At 42.8% G+C, this 16,303-nt stretch overlaps 1 protein-coding gene across 2 annotated transcripts; it reads right to left on the minus strand.

Annotated features, from left to right (window-relative positions):
• Window positions 1-444: 444 nt before the first annotated feature.
• On the minus strand, window positions 445-15,232 carry samd4b (sterile alpha motif domain containing 4B). Of its 2 annotated transcripts, none has more exons than XM_080006773.1 (12): window positions 15,032-15,232; window positions 13,659-14,135; window positions 12,293-12,535; window positions 11,545-11,654; window positions 11,111-11,197; window positions 10,670-10,943; window positions 8,210-8,295; window positions 7,848-7,963; window positions 7,368-7,566; window positions 6,619-6,745; window positions 3,192-3,275; window positions 445-1,332 (listed from the first exon to the last, which is right to left on the minus strand). In XM_080006773.1, exons 1-12 carry the CDS (start codon window positions 15,225-15,227, stop codon window positions 1,304-1,306), a joined length of 2,028 nt encoding a protein of 675 aa, XP_079862899.1. In that variant the 5' UTR covers window positions 15,228-15,232; the 3' UTR covers window positions 445-1,303. The 2 variants fall into 2 exon arrangements, with proteins under 2 accessions (XP_079862899.1, XP_079862900.1); XM_080006774.1 differs by having other exon boundaries at window positions 7,360-7,566.
• Window positions 15,233-16,303: the final 1,071 nt, after the last annotated feature.

Here is a 16,303-nt window from a genome sequence, read left to right on the forward strand (position 1 = left end):
TTGGGACCAAAAAAAAAAAAAAAGAATCACCTAATTTCCTCCACAGTACAATCCTCCACAGCCCTGGTTCAACCCCATGGGGGGGGGGATTCCTCGGCGCAAAATGAGATTCATCATCATTTGTGTACAAGGGAACAATATATCAACACAGACAAGTTGCAGCGGGCATAGATTTCTCAAACTGCCATTGGTTTTTTTTCGTTTTTTTTTTCTCCTCTTCTTCTTTCAAACAAATAAACTATTCTTGTTGCCTCAAGCCACAAATGTAGTTTGCGAATCGACAAACACACAGCCCTTGTCTTTGGCGTTATAGATTTGAAATTGGGACGGTCAATTCAACTTTGAATGTGTGTTTGGGGGGGGAAGGGGGGGTTTGGGCTGCACTCGAATTACAAGCATCGATTCAATTCCTTTGTCAAATAACAGCGGAGGAAGCCAACAAGGTGCGTTCCAAACCTTCTCCTCTCGTTTATTGGGACAGCATCACAAAATAAAAAGACGTCTAAACCATCAATCCTCCGACACGGCGCCACACTGTCGCCAGCTCCAGGTTTGGCCAGGAAGCGGGGGGATCGTCGTGTTTTTCAGGGGGGAAGGAAGGTCGGGGCTCGAGAGTGAGGAGCGGATCGGTGTGTGCCAATAACATCTCTGCGCCCAATTAGCAAAAAAAAAATATATATATATAAAATTAAATTTAAAAAAAAAACATTTGTGCATGTGTGGAGGATCAAAGTGCCTTACTCCTGGTTGGGGGGTGGGGGACTTTCAACTACACATTAAACCGGGGGAAGTGATTTTCTCCTTGCTCCAAGTATGCTCTGCCAGACACTCTGCTTTGATTTTTTTTTTTTTGAGGAAGAGGAGGAGGAGGAGGAGGAGGAGAGAAACGTAAAGGGGCAGAACCCTTGTAGACAGCACCAATTCACCACTTCTCTGTCGGGCGGCGGCAAACCGAGCCTCCGCCCGCCATGTCACAGCCCTGCAGACGACATGGGGCGGCTCGAGCAGCTTCGCCTATTCCTCTCTCCCTCTCCCGCAATATAATAATCATCTGTATTCCATTTATAATAAACTTAGTCGTATATAATAAAGTACAAAAATATCAGAACATATACACAGTTTGTCAGCTTGTAGTGACTGTTGTTGCCTTGGTTTTCTTTTTTTTTTTTTTTTGAAGCGTACATCGTTGTGCTGGGCAATGAGGAACTGAATAGGCCTCCATTGGAGAAATGAAGCGTTTTTCTGGTTTTTTTTTTTTTGTTGTTTTTTTTTTCTTTTGTTTCCTTCTTGTTTTCGCCGCTTTTCATATTGTCGACGTTCGGTCGATTCCATCTGGGGAGGAGACGGGGGAGAAAGCAGTTTCACTACATTTGCAACGGTCACACGCACCGCAGCCACTCTGCACTCGTTAAGACCGAGATTCATTTCGATCCCGCGGAAAAGAGATCCCACTACCCAAAAAACAAACAAAAAAACCCCAAAAAACATCGTTCACCGCGGCCGTTCACACCGCGGGCGGACGTGACCCCAAAAAGCCTCTTTTCTGCTGCAATCGGTTTTTTAAATTGTTGAGCAGCGGTAACCAAAAAATAAACATTTATTTGTGACCGCGTTAAAATATTGTTACGTGACTTGTACTGATTGCGAAAGAGTTGAAACTCACTCTCCTCAAACGCCCCGGCACCTTGTCTGGTTATAAACGGTAATATTTGCAGGATGTATTTTCCATCCTGGCTGCATTTAGCGTTCGGGGCATTGTACGTTATCCTGAAGTGACTCTGTCGAAGTGGCAGCGCCGCTCTATTTCCTCCCCCAGATGCTCAAGCGCTGACAAATATGCCAGCACGGCTCCAACCGAATCCAAACTTGAGCGCCGTCCCTAATGCCTTCAAACTCCCTCGTACCGATCAGAGTCTGACCCAGATATTGTAAATTGTGCGATGGATGTTTTTAAATTAAAATAAACATTCCCCGCCGAGCCGTCGCTCTCTATCAAGGCGCGCCGAAAAACAGCGCGGGAGTCCCGAAGCGACCCTCCCCGCTGTCTGCCTGAAACAAAACCGTCCAGAGATTGAAAAAAATAAAAAATAAAATAAATGTTTTTAAAGTGTCGCCACTACACAAAGACATTTCAGGAAGGTAGAACTCCCGTGTTTATTTAAGGAAGAACTACGCAGGCCGAAGCCACGGTTCAGGGCGCTACAGAGATCTGTACAAGATATGAACCATCCATCTCATCTCCGTGTCGGCTCGATGAACCATGAAGCCAGAGGGGGAAATTCATTTTTAAGATTTCCGTTTGACAATAACAAATATGGAAATTGCCTTATCCCTTTGCTACAGCCTTGATGGATCAAAGTGATCCATTGTACGTGCTCAGGTGGATTAAAGAAAAAAAAATAAAAATAAAAATAAAAAGACGTAAATAAGATCTAGGCCATCATTTCTGAGTCGGAAATCACATGACTTCTAAACTCAGGCACGGCCAAGTTTAGATTAATTGCCACTGGCCGCACACGATAATACACACACTGTCTCTGCGTGCACGTGACGCCATTTGTTGTTTCAAATGTGTGCTTGTGGATCCTCACAGACACAGCAGAGGTCTGGCTTTACGGATGCCAGATACCGCTGCTCACTTGTGAACATTAATGACCGGTCCAGGCAAGATCTAAGGGAGGGGGAATAACCTGGATTGAGCTGAAGTGAAGGTCTGTGTAACAGCCTAGGCAAGCCCCCCCATATGACATGTTATGAGACATAAATGATCTTCTGGATATTTTTTAGGGTTGTCGATTGAAACCGAATCATGTCACGCAAAATCATCAACCATCATAACATCTAATCATGCAACAGCCTTAAAGCCAAGACATCGCCTCACAAACTCCCGACTTTCCCCTTTATTTTCTCTAACTGGATTCTAGTACTGCGCCTCTCGGGAGAGTAGGCCAGCGACAGCTAGTAGCCACGGAAGATTTGAGGAAATGAAAAACGGTTCAATTTGACCAATGACTACAATATTCACAAATTGAATAGACTTTCAAGTGTGTGTGTGTGTGTGGGGGGGGGGGGGGTGAGACAGGTTGCAAGAGCGATACTAGGCATCTCCGAGCTCCATTTGGTATTAGACTGCTATCAAAATAGGATAAAGCATGTTTTCCTGCGCTGGCAGAGCGGCTGAGGACACTTACCCCCTAAGGCATGCTCTGTCATACTGAGGCACAGTGACTCCAGCGTGGGATTGATCTCCAGGTCGGCACCTGGAACTTGGCATTCTGGGGGAAAAACAAAGTGCTCAGTACGGAGGAAGTGGGCCTATGCATTTGGCCCTCCTGGGACCAGCAATTTTAGTCTCTAAAGCATTGGGAAAGAAAAAAAAAAAATGTTTTAATGTTGTTTTTTTCCCCCCACCACAAATAACGTCCAAACTTGCACATCTTTGCATATATTGAGTTTTAACTTATTTTTATCTGTACTTCATCTGTCTTTGAATGGAAGGAATGTTTTTCGCAAAAATAACTACTTGTGCTAGCGACAGGCCTGGGCGATATCCAAAATTTCATATCACGATGCAGTCCAGCCCGATTATCTCGATACACGATAACTGTTAGGCACACGTTTTTTTTTGGTTTCATTCAATTCAAAATAAATTAATCTACAATGGAAACACTCTGTATTTGCTTTCTTTGGAGAAACGGTGAACCTTCACGCTAGACCTTGGAGAACGGATCGCTTTGTGCCACCCCAACTAAGTTGCAAATGGGCGTTCACGTAACATGCTCGTGGAAAGGATCTCCCACCATGGCAACAGTGACAGGCACCGAGCAAGTGTGAGTGAGGAAATATATATGTAGAATAAAATATAAAAAAAAGACATAAAAAAAGGGGGGGGGGGTTGGAAACTGTGAAAGTATCGCATATGGTGGCAATTATCAGCCCAAGCCGAGCTAGCGGAGACACAAAATGTGTCATTTTTCCTCCACAACTGATATTATTTTAAGCAGGTGAGTTAGGAAACCTTTTCAAAATGTCACTGAAACGACCCTACCATAACCCCTTAACATTCACACCGAAAAAGCCAATTATGAAGGGGGCAACAAGGGCCCCTCTTTATAAATATTAACAAGAGAAAAGATAATAGATAATCCCTTCAAACAGGAATTTGGTGATGAAAAGGATAAAGGATCCATGTCACAAAATCCTACTTGATGAGGAATATAAGAGCATGCTATTTATATAAAGAGCCTGATGGTCTGTGCCATGTGATCTTTAGTGTGTGCATGTGGACCTGTGAGTGGGTGAGCGAGAGCGAGACATAAATAGGAAGCCACGCAATGTTTATTTAGGCCAGGCTTGGGCAACTGAGTGAAAAACTCTGTCCTTTCAACCTTTAAAAAGCCAATTTAGGAATCGTCTGTGTCAGTCACTGTGTGTACGAATGCTGTGTCTCCAGTTTAATAGTGCGTAGGTGACTCCATCATGTATTCTGGGGGGGGGGGGGGGGGTCCAAATAACGTACCGTACAGTGTACTTAGGTTTATTCGGATGAGGTTCAGATTCGGGCCAGCTGTGCCAAATGCAACAGTGATGTGCGTCAGTCGGGAATGGTGAGTGGACGTGACTCGTGAAGGAGACATTCAGGAGACAGGTTGAGTTTATTTTTGTAGGATATAATTGCCTGAATCTCCACCAATGGGTCAATAAAGTTATCTTGTTGCATGTCTTTATTTAGTATAAAATATTATTTCTCTGCAAAAGGAAAACAAACTTTTGCCAAATTAAGGTAGTACATTTATTTTGGAATTTGAAATGGTCCCCCCACCACCAATAATATACCAAATGTATACTAAAGTAGGGCTGGGCAATAAAACAATCTTGATAATTTTTGCATTAAATCCTACAGATAACCGTGATAAATTTATGAGATTTATCTTCGATACAGCTGTTTTCCTCTACCTACAAAGACAGGACCCGAACGGCCAATCTCACAGCAGGTGCGGCGGGCGGCTCGCAGCAGGGATGAGGCCCCTCGGAGCTGACGCAGCGGGTCGTCCTCAAACACCAACTTGAACTCGAACTCGCCCTCCTCCCAACCCGAGCCCGGTCCCCATCCCCACAAAAGGGGAGCGATTATAGAAAGAATCGGCGATTTTCAGTGACATTTGGTCTGACACTGTCGGAGAGTCCCTCGGTCCGCTCCAAACATCCCCGCATACAACCACAGAGCGCAAATTCGGGAACTTTTCAGACTATTCTCAGAGGAAAGTGATTATATATTGAAATGTTTATAATATATATTATATATTTATTTATCTCTTTTGTTTACATATTGTTATTTTATTTATTCAGTGTTTAAAGTAAAGCCATGGGAATACACTTGACACTGTAAATTGAGCATTATAATTTCTCAATATATATTGTGATAATAATCGGCATCGATCAATATAAAAAAACAGTGTGAACATTTTTGGCCATTCATTATGGGCACACTCATATTTCACACGATCACCTTTTGCCTAATAGCCCTCAGTCACATGCCAATAATAATCATTCATAAAAAAACATTTTAAAAAAAGAGTGCTTTGTGAAGTTCAAATAACAGACGTAGGGAAGACACACGTAGAAAAGTTAGTTACATTGGTGACAATATGCCTACCCACCCACGAATACCCACTCATCAAAATAAAACATTGACTATTGATGAACTGCTAATTAGAATTAAATCGATTGAGATTGTGTCTTATTGATGAGAACTGAACAACATGTGGTCTTGTTGAAATTGTATCAATGGGACTGTTTGTTGCAAAGGGCTTTTTGAGAGGGGGCAAAAACAAACAAACAAAAAAAAAAACCTAGCCAGAATGTAGTCGTACTCACCTGAACAACAGGGGGCAGTCAAGAGAAAGAATGCCCGGTGGAGTAGGAATTAGGAGTAGGAGGCTTAACAACAAACATGGCTACGCTTAGAAAACGGGAGTTCGCTCAATGCCGGGGTGGACATTATTTTTTATTGTTGCTCAACAACTAATGCTGCGTTCAGATGGAACGCGATAGACGGGAACGGGGGGGGGGGGGGGGAGAGAGTTACGACGGCAAAACGAAGCGACCGATTTGTTGCTATGGTGATGACGTCAATAAAATATATCAACTAAATTATTTTGTGTCTATTATTATATAGAATCATTTTGTTCAATCATTTTATTAGCGTCTCGTTCTCCATATCTGCACCAGACTCGATTTGCTAGGCAACATCCGGCTCATTCCGTCGGGGAGGCCGGCAAAAATTTCTAATGTTTAAGTCGCGCAAAGACTGGTCGTAAATATTCCTGCGTGCGCCAGCCAGCTCAGAGCTTCTCCATTGTGAAATGCAATGAAATCAAATGAGGAGCGCCTCATGCCAAGTCCCTAAATCTCAGAGGTGAGCGACATCGCGTAGGTCCCCCACGCGCCATGGCTCCAGCCCCTGGTGAAGTCATTTGTTTCGATGTCACCAATTAACCCGGCAATTGTTGAGGTTGTTAAAGGTTAAAAACCATCGATTAAGGAAATCCCTTAAAATGAGCATCCCTTATACTAACAAGTAAGCAGTGGTTAACATGCAGCAGCACCATGTGTTACCTTGCTGCTGGAACAGGAGCATGGTCTGCGGGGAGGTGTGGACCGGCAGTGAGTGGGTCCGCTGCACCGAGCTGCGGCTCTGACTCGGCATGCTGTTGCTGCCCCCGGGGTTGGCAAACCACAAGTTCTACATGAAAGAAAAATAAATAAATAAACAAAAAAATAGAAACACCACTTTCATTAAACAGATGCTTTTCAATTTAGTGGATCAATACTTTCCCTTCAATTATAATTCAATCAAGTCAATGAACTTAAACGCTTGGAGCGATAACATTGAAGCAAATCTTAACAGTGCGCTAAGCCCTTTTATCCCCCCCGAGTGCATCAGTTAATCCGCTTTCAACACTTGCTAAAGACCATGAAAATAGCTCAAGGTTTGTACTTTTGGTCAGCATTTCACCAAAAAGAAAACTAAAAACTGCCTCAATTAGATTGACTGTATCAAGTTAAAACCTGTGAAAAATTAGCAACGTTTCATAGAAATCAACATCCATATGTCAATCTTCTAATGATCACTTCACGTCACTGTTCAACATTATTAGCGTTTCCCATTTGGCACTTTAGCTCATAATAAAGATTCTTTATTTCATAAAGTATCTTTATTTCTACATTGAGACAACGTGCTCAGTATTTCATGTTTGCAATATTTAGTGTGTGAAAGGAATATTACTCAGAAGGTTATAAGAGTCCAACCAGCACACAAAAAAAAAAAAAAAAAAAAAAAAAAGATAGGGACAAAACCTGGTCACCTGTCTTCCCTGGCCAGCCAGTGCAGGGTTAGTGAGAGTGTGGCGTGGAGAGGCTCCCCCGATGCCGCCCGGACTCAGGAGACCCATCCGCCCTGCCGGGAGCCCACGAGGGGCCATCTGGAACTGCCTCTGGCCCCGCCTCCCCAGACCTCCACTCACAGAGCCTGCTGTGGGGAGGGAGTTGGACCCATACGCCCAACTGGAGTGTAACGAAGGAGAAGGAAAAAGCCCATCAGACTCTCCAAAGAGAGAGGGAGAGAGAGAGAGAGAGAGAGAGAGATATGCATGTTCTAGCACTTCACCTGTTTCATATAAAAGGATGATATATTATTTATTAAGAATGGAAAGGCAGATGAAAATGGAGGTGGGGGTCACATAGGAGCAGTGGGGACATTACTGAAAAGCAGAATGGCATTCTACTTAGCCGTTGTGACATGCGCCGCGCTATAAGGGGAAAGGGGAGAGCTGACAGCGGCTCACCCTTTCTGTCTGTACACAGGCATGTCCACCATCGCTTTCCGAGGGAACAGGCGGAGCAATTTAAGGACCTGCTGCTTCCACGACACCAGCCTTTTTCTCTGAGTCTCCGTGAAAGCCTGAGAGACAGAGAGAGAGAGACAGCGAGAGAGAGAGAGAGAGGGAGGGAGGGAGGGAGAGAAATGCAGGGGCAGAGAAAGGCATCAGCATTTCAAGCAGAATCACTGATGGTGCGTTTATGAGTAACTGTCTCTTTTTTTATGGGGAAAAATAAAAACAAAAACGTAGTCATGCCTCTCAGAGCGAAAACGTTAAGACTACTAAATCCCTCAAAATTACACCTATGCAGAGCAGAATTTTCACACCTCATGTGTCAGACATTTCTCAATGAGCTGGAGATAACTGCTGATGTTTTCCTCGTCGGGCCTCGACACCAGCAGCTGGGTGCACACTGCAAGACAGAAATAGGTTTTAACACATGACATCATTACAGACAGTCCATATGATACATACTGTATGTCACAAGCACATATTATCAACATACAACGGGTCAAATGACCCATCAATTGAGTAGGGACCCTTCTCGAGCAGATCTGATATTCATTTTTCACATTATCGGAATAATTCTGACCTTCTACATCATTTTCGACCTCTCTCAAGCACTGCTTCAGATGACAGCTGATTACGACAGATCTTACACCTTTATATCTTAAACCGTCTACCCGAAAGCATAATGCCACTTCATCTTTTAATTCAAGGTATAAACATTAAAGCACTACATGGACACGAAGAGGAAGTGGAGGTCTTTGTATTTGCAAAATAGAATTTGTTCTGTTCCTCTAAGCACCTCATTTAACATATATATGGTTAAAAGGAAGCTTTGTGTTACTATGGATTTTGACAGAAATATTTTCATCTGTACTACAAACAAATCTCAGCTTCAAATATCTTGAGTACTAACACAGGAGGTCGGCAAGTATACAGATACTAGAGATACTCTTAATAATTGAGACCTTGATGAAGACTTTAAGAATTTTAATGACTGACTATTGGTACAGGCACAAGTACCAAGGTAAGTATTGTGTAGAAATAGGGGAGGTTATGAACTTGATGATTCTATGAACTGTTTTTCCAAAGAGAGTAGCTGTTAAGTATTAAGGTTCAGTTCAGAACATAATTTAGCAAAATATATATGTAGATGGATAAATAAAATCAGATAAAATTATTATGTTGAAATGACAACCTCATAAATTGAAATGTAAGATTAGTTAATGCCTTATAAGACCTAATATTTGCTGAACTGAATTTAAGACATCAAGACTTGATCATAATAAATAATATAAATTAATTATAATCAAAAAACACTTAGAAAATACACTGTAGGGTTGTCCCCAAATAGTCGACCAAACGTTAGTTGATGGGAAGAGTCCTCGTCGACCAAGTTTTTCGTTGGTCTAGTCGTCGCAGGAAAATAAAAAAATACGCCATTTCAGGAGCCACGCCTTGTCAAAATTAAACTTAAAATCAATATGGCTGGACCCATGTATGAAACGTTAGAGGACTTTCAATTTGAAACAAATTTTACACATTCAGAAGAATAATTACAGCTTTTGATGAGCGGCTTTTGCCGGTTATTAACAGGCTGCTCCCTTCACGCATGTGTGCCGGGCAGCGCTTGTAAATTAAATTCATATTTTAAAGGCTTGTTCTATGTTATTGTGTTGGAGATAAATTAAAAAAATGTTCAGCTCCCTTGCTGTTTCTAACGATGAATTTCCCTGGCGTATATACGTCAGTTTAAAGACTAGTTGACTCATCTAAAAGTCCAAAAAAATACTGTGTTTTTTTTAAGAGCCATATTATAAGAGCCGTTTGAAATCGTTAAACACATTCTTCAATGACCGAATCAAATTTGAAATGTCCCTACACACCGGACTGAGGCGTGCCAGAGGTGCGCCCGAACCCCGGAGGATGAGTACGAGGGAAATGCAGCCGACGAGGGGTCCTTAATGAGGGGACGCAGACACCGGGAAAACGATGTTCCGTACGCCACGTTTCAGTCCAAATGATGTCAATATGTGATTTAAATGTCTACATTAATAAAATAGTAATAGAGCCTAATAAGTTTAACCAATGTAATTAAAAGGCGGCTCACGTCATGCGCGCAGCGCTTGTAACTTAGATTGATTGAATTCAATTAATTGTTATTAAGGCTGTTTATTATTTGTATGCATTTATCTGTAATGTAGCAGTGTTACCAATGTTAGTTACAACGTTCTTTCTCAGCCGTGAAATTCAAACCACTTTCTGATGCCACAAAAATCTATATTTAAATAATTAAAGGAATATCATAAATGTGCGACAATTAGTCAACTAATGGCTTGAACTGACTAATAGTCGAATAGGAAAATCTTAAATCAGGAGCAGCCCAAGTACAAAGTAGTAATCTCTCATTTATACCAATAATACTAAAAATACTAAATGTGATTCTATGCACAATATGCATAAAATCACATTTTGTATATTTTTATATATTTGACTATTTCTATTCTGTATTTTTGAGTATGTGTGTATATTTGGCTATTTTAATTGTATTATAATTAGTTTATTCCTATTTTATATTTTTCAGATTGGTCAGCTTATTTTAGGCTAATTCTCTGTAAGGAAATGCACAAATCCTCACCATGACAATTTCCTCGTATACCAAAATGTACTTTCCGGAATAAAGTGATTCTGATCCAACGCTTACATTTCAATTGTATTCCCCCCACCCCATCCTTACTATTGAGAATTAAGCTGCTGGAAAAGCAAAACGTCAGCCTCACCTTTACCCATGACGCGCGTGAACTGCCCGGCGATGTCTCCATCTGACACGGGCGTAGCGGCCGACTCCCCGTCGCCCGGCGCGGGGTTGTGGGCTGGGAATCCCTCGGAGGCCAGCTCTTTGTCTGCCCCGGTCTTGGAGGCGTCGGAGAGGGAGGTGCTGGGGTCTGAAGACATCAGGGCGGCGCTGGAGGTGCTGTAGGCCTTGATGGGCGTGATGATGATCTGCTGCAGCTCCTGGAGGGCATTGCGCAGATTTCCTCCTTCCAAAATGTCCTACAAAGGGATGAGTTTTTTGTTTGTTTTGTTTGTTTTTTTTTTTTGTTTTTTTTTTTTAATCATTGTTGAACTCATGAGTTCACACAAAACGGACAATTCCTCAGTTAATTATGTGAACAGACTTTTTTCGTAATAAGAATCACCTTAAAAGCCATTTCCATTACCTTCTCCAAGGACTTGAGCACACTTTGTCTCTCGCGCAGTTTCTGGATACTCAAAGCAATCTTATGCCGTGCCCCTTTAGTAACATTCTGGGGGGAAAAAAACAAACCCAAAAACAACAAAAGGATGGAAACGTAGGAGAACGTAAAAAAACTGGTCATTTATAGCGGGAACACACTGGACAGTTTGCATAGTTCCTAAATAACAAACCTAATCACCCTCTGTTTCATTAAACCAGGGGCAGAATAGAAGTCATACCATTTGAATGTGTGAGCGCTTCTATTTAACCGCGGGGGTGCATTGCTTAATTTCATGCCTCATTGAGAGTTGATGTATAATCAGGTTTTGGGACAGTAGTGATTGCAATTGGGCAAACAGGCTGTAACTGTGAAGAGATAGAGAAGAGAAAAACAAACAAAAAAAAAAAACAATCAACCTGTGACTCAAGGTGCTGCTCAGTGAGAATCATCATCTCCTCGTAGGTCATCTGGGAGAAAAGCGATGCATATTTATGAAGACGGAGGCTCTTCAACCACGTGGGGACGTCTTGAGCACCAAACAAAAGCAAAAGGAAAGAAAAAGTTTCATTTTAAATCAAGTTAACATAGCTGTCAACTGGACGTGGACTTGTTTCGTTTTTTTTTACGTGTCCACACGGGCTGGGTTTTGGCCAGGATCTTGGATGATTTGATTCTGTTTCAGTAGAGTAGGGTCGATGACAATATATCGACATTTTGAAGATGAGAACCAGCTTTTCATTACGCCACCTGATGTGCATTACAAAAAACTTTTTTTTGTTATTATACAGGACATTTAATATTTGTCTATTTGATTAAATAATAAATATTTTATTAACTATTTGATTAAAAAATATTTTGGAGTACAGAATCAGAATCAGAATCAGAAATACTTTAATAATCCCAGAAGGAAATTACTTAAATGTGACTGTTCTGTATATTAAAATACTTCATTAGGTAGTAATGCACAAAAGTCACAGCCAGTTACATTTGCTCTAGGAATAAATTGTATTAGCAGAGTTTTTAAAATTTTTATTATTATTTTAACAATTTTCAAATTCATTCAGAAATTTAAAAGTCCAGAAATTAATCTGCATATTTATATATATTTTTTACTTTGTCTGTCCACACCCCAAGGTGTGGCTTGTGTATGTGATGACCTCTGACCTTTCATGCCGCTGCCGTCCTCCTGGAAGGTGTTCCGGGCGGTGCCCTGGTCCTCCGTTTGCTCACTGCCTGAGGACGCCACGCTGCTCTGGGGGGAAAGGGGGGCGTGGTCTCCCGGAACGTAGGCCTGCCTCCCGCCGAGGTCGTCCTGGATCAACCACTCCGAGCCACAGGCCTGGGGGCTGGAAGGGACCAGGGGCAGGGACTTCTTCAGGGGGCTTGGCTGCATCGGCCCACCCAGCCCTGGTGCAAGACGATCGAGGTAAATTTACAGCAGCAACAAGAGTATTGTCTTTGAGAGGACAGTGTTTAACAACTGGACCAGGTATCGCCAATGTAGTCTCTCTCTCTCTCTCTCTCTCTCTCTCTCTCTCTCTCTCTCTCTCTCTCTCTCTCTCTCTCTCTCTCTCTCTCTCTCTCTCTCTCTCTCTCTCTCTCTCTCTCTCTCTCTCTCTCTCTCTCTCTCTCTCTCTCTCTCTCTCTCTAGCATTTCCCCACAGATAGACTTTACTTGGGCAGGTCGCTCTCGTATATGAACGACCACCAAAGTATATTTGGCGACCTGTTTTATCATGTACTTTTTTTTTTTTTTTTTTTTTAATCCGTTCACGAGAACAACGCCATTCACAAGCACCTTTAGAAGATGGGAACACGGCTCTCTCTCTTACTACGATCACCGTGCCCCCTTCCTCCAAATAAAACAACTAAAAACAGATGTGGGACGGGGCACGGAGGAACGGGGCTCCGTAGGGATGGGTATCGTTACCATTTTAATGGTACTATTGCTCTTACCGATACTGATTATCAATTCGGTAAATCAATTTTTTTTAAGAGAAATACTAAAACAAATTAAGAGTAAAATTAACACTGCTTTATTTTAAATAGATTTACAAATATAAAGTCAATTTTCTTAATTTCTCCAATACCGTTAACAGTAGCGGTAATGTCGGAGGTTATTGATACTACGGTCTTAATAATAATAATAACAATACTTTCTTTTAGGTAAGAACAAGGATTTTTTGGATTACTCTCTATAGGTTAATATGGCAGGAAAGTATTAAAGTAAAGTTAATAAAGTTAATTTAGGAATAACCCACTTGAGGTATTTTCCCAATAGGTAAGGGCGGCAAGTAAGTATGAAGATAAATGTAAGTTGTATCGATAGGCAAAGGGTTTCATAACATCCGAAATGTTGACTCTGATGCAGAAGAACTTGCCTTATTCTAACAAAAAGAAACAAATGGATAAACAACAAAAGTGAAAATAAAACATATGAAGAGGTTTAATCTTCATATTTTTAATTAAATTTAAACACTCTAAATCCCTACAAAGTTGAAATCGACTGGAAGGAGCTGTGTGAAGCGACCTGTGTTATTGCTGTTGATGGGCGAGGAGACGCCGCCGGGGAAAGGCATGTGTCCATTCTGTCCAGCCGAGGACGAACTGGAGGAGGGCGACTGGTCGTGCCAGCCGTGACCCGGGTCCAGGGCCTCGGCTGAGCCGGGCCACTCGTCTGAGCCCTGGCGCGGGTGGTACGGGCTGGACGGCGCCCGGGAGGAGGGCGCGTAGCCAGCGGAGAGGTGCTCCTCCAGGTGGTTGAGCCACATGGCCAGCGAATTGCGGTCGTCCAGCGTGGTGGCCGGGTGGATGAGGGCGTAGGACAGCAGCTGCCGGCTCTCCTCCACGAACAGGCTGCTTTCGATGGTGTGGCTCAGGACCTTCTGCAGAAGCTTCATGTACTCGCATTTGGCTTCACTGTTGCGCGGCTGGAGCAGGGGCAGGTGGGACAGCAGCAAGGACACCACCTTCTCTTTGGGGTGCTGGTGCCACTGGCTGACAATGGCTAGCGATCGGACGGGAGAGAGCAGAGGGAAAAGTCAATGCATCTATGTTAAATTTGGTCTAAGCATCACCGAGGAGCATTTGGGAGACAAGGCCAATACATTTCAGATACTGCTGTGCTCTGGTGATAAAAATCATTGTTTTTCTTGCCCTTTCTTTGTCTTGCTGACATAGTGGTGCGCACAAGTACACCATGAGTCCAAGATGAGGTGCTCACATTACAAGACAGAGCGACATGAGCCAGTGGGGGAAACACAGGACTCGGCTATTCATTGAAGTGACCTTGCCAAATGTTTAAAAAAATAAAAGGTTTCGCAATAAAGAACGGCAATTTGTTGTAGATGTGTGTGTGCTAATTTTTTTTGTGCCGACAAAATTTAAAAAGGGCCTAGAGGACAAAGAACAAAGCACAAGGCCAGAATTTGGAGGTTGGTGTGACGCGGACCGCACAGATTAATTCTGTAGAGAGTTGGAGGCCAATTATAAATCCTAAATAGTGCAATGAAAATGCCCAATATTCCATTATTTTAATATACATGACATGCCTCCCATATACAGTTCTATATTACTACCCCTCAGCCTGGTTACCTCTCGCACTCTCATTGGCTGTTGCTGATCATTCAGCAACAGCCTATGACGCTGAACTCATCGTCACGTCTTAAAATACAAGATTGTGTGTCGATAAAGTAATCAGCCAGAAAATCAAATAGTCACGTCAGGGACGGCTCAAAAACAGGCTCACATCACGTTGCTGACACGACCAGAGTTAGCGGGCAGCTGTGACAGGAGTTTTTTGCTCGCTAATCTCCAAAACTTGTCTGTGACGGTAAAATGAAGTTGTGTAGCCCGAGCCCAGAACAAAGATTTTTAATACATCATAGGAAAAGTTTCAGCTACCTGCATTGTTGGCCTCTGCTTCCAGGATGTGGATCTCGGTGCAGTCTGCGAGCCAGTGTTCTAGGCAGATGTGGAGGAAGCGAGCCTGGGTGCGGGAAACCCTCTTCAGGAGGGACAACAGCGCCACCGTCTGTTCGCACTCGTTCCAGCCCTTGAACCAGTCAGTCAGGACGCCCACCTGGTCTCGGAACATCATGGCGTGTCTCCTTGGGAAGGAGAGCGGTAGCGTACGGGGGGTGGGGGTGGGGGGTGGAAGGAGGGCTACGTTTTGTCTGGGGCGGGCTCAACGTGGCCCCGCACAGCGGGGGCTGGCGTGGAACCGTCCTGGGATCCCCTCAGAGCGAAGCGAGGGGCCCTCACATGGTTCAGGCGCAGCGGCGGCTGCAGACGGGTGTGGCGTTTTGGGCTTGGGGAGGCGTCCGACGTAGATGTGATGGTGGAAGAATGTCAACTCCACTGGGTTGGGACACAGACAGCAAAAAAAGAAATGGCATCACTGGAATATCCAGGATCACATCATCTGTGGCCTAATAGATTAAAGAAACATGGAAAGTACAAGTTAGAGTTGCACCAATACACTCTTATCACCACCAATTACGGATTCTGAGCCTAATTTGATATCGGCAAATACAAAGTACCAATCTAATCTAGAGTTGCTTTTAGACAGACAACTAGACAGAAGTTAATTTCAACATAATTTATCTCAATTGGACACAGTTTACATGACCGTGTCAAAATAGCCGCATATTGAGAATTCAAAAGCAGTAAACCTTATAATCTTTAATATCTGAATATAACTATAAACACAATTTATAGGATTTTTGGAATGGTGAATGCCTCTGGTCCATATGAGAATGTCCAAATTCTAGCCTAATCCTAGCCGGAAAGCTGGCCTTCAGTCGAAACAACATGAAACCAAAAAGTTGCTGTAAATGCTTTGACAGACAGCGTCTCATCATGGGATTATGATGCAGTTGCAGGAATACTTTGTAACTGAATATAACAGGCCATTAAAGTGAATGCACATTCCAGTAATATCTGAGGTGACATCAGCAAAAAACAAATAAATAGGACTGTGTCATTTGAACCGGGGTTTCTTTCTCTTTTGGTTGGATTTAAAGCTAAAGAGTATAGACCACGCAAACTCGGAATGGCTCTTGTAAAATAAATACTAATATACTTGGAAATTTGACAGGTGATCCTGACATTTTGAATTTAGTCCATAAGACATTCCAAGTCTCGTCCATTTAACAGGCTACTTATTTAATGCCT

Source organism: Zeus faber (assembly GCF_960531495.2).
Source record: "Zeus faber genome assembly, chromosome: 9".
Classification (NCBI taxonomy): domain Eukaryota; kingdom Metazoa; phylum Chordata; class Actinopteri; order Zeiformes; family Zeidae; genus Zeus; species Zeus faber.

Excerpts from the sequence above, each read along its gene's own strand:
- samd4b (XM_080006773.1), bottom strand. The coding sequence starts at position 15,227 with ATGATGTTCCGAGACCAGGTGGGCGTCCTGACTGACTGGTTCAAGGGC. Across the intron at positions 3,276-6,618 it reads GCTCCTGTTCCAGCAGCAAG|AATGCCAAGTTCCAGGTGCC; the intron begins GTAACACATGGT and ends TTTTTCCCCCAG. Across the intron at positions 1,333-3,191 it reads GACAGAGCATGCCTTAGGGG|ATGGAATCGACCGAACGTCG; the intron begins GTAAGTGTCCTC and ends TCTCCTCCCCAG.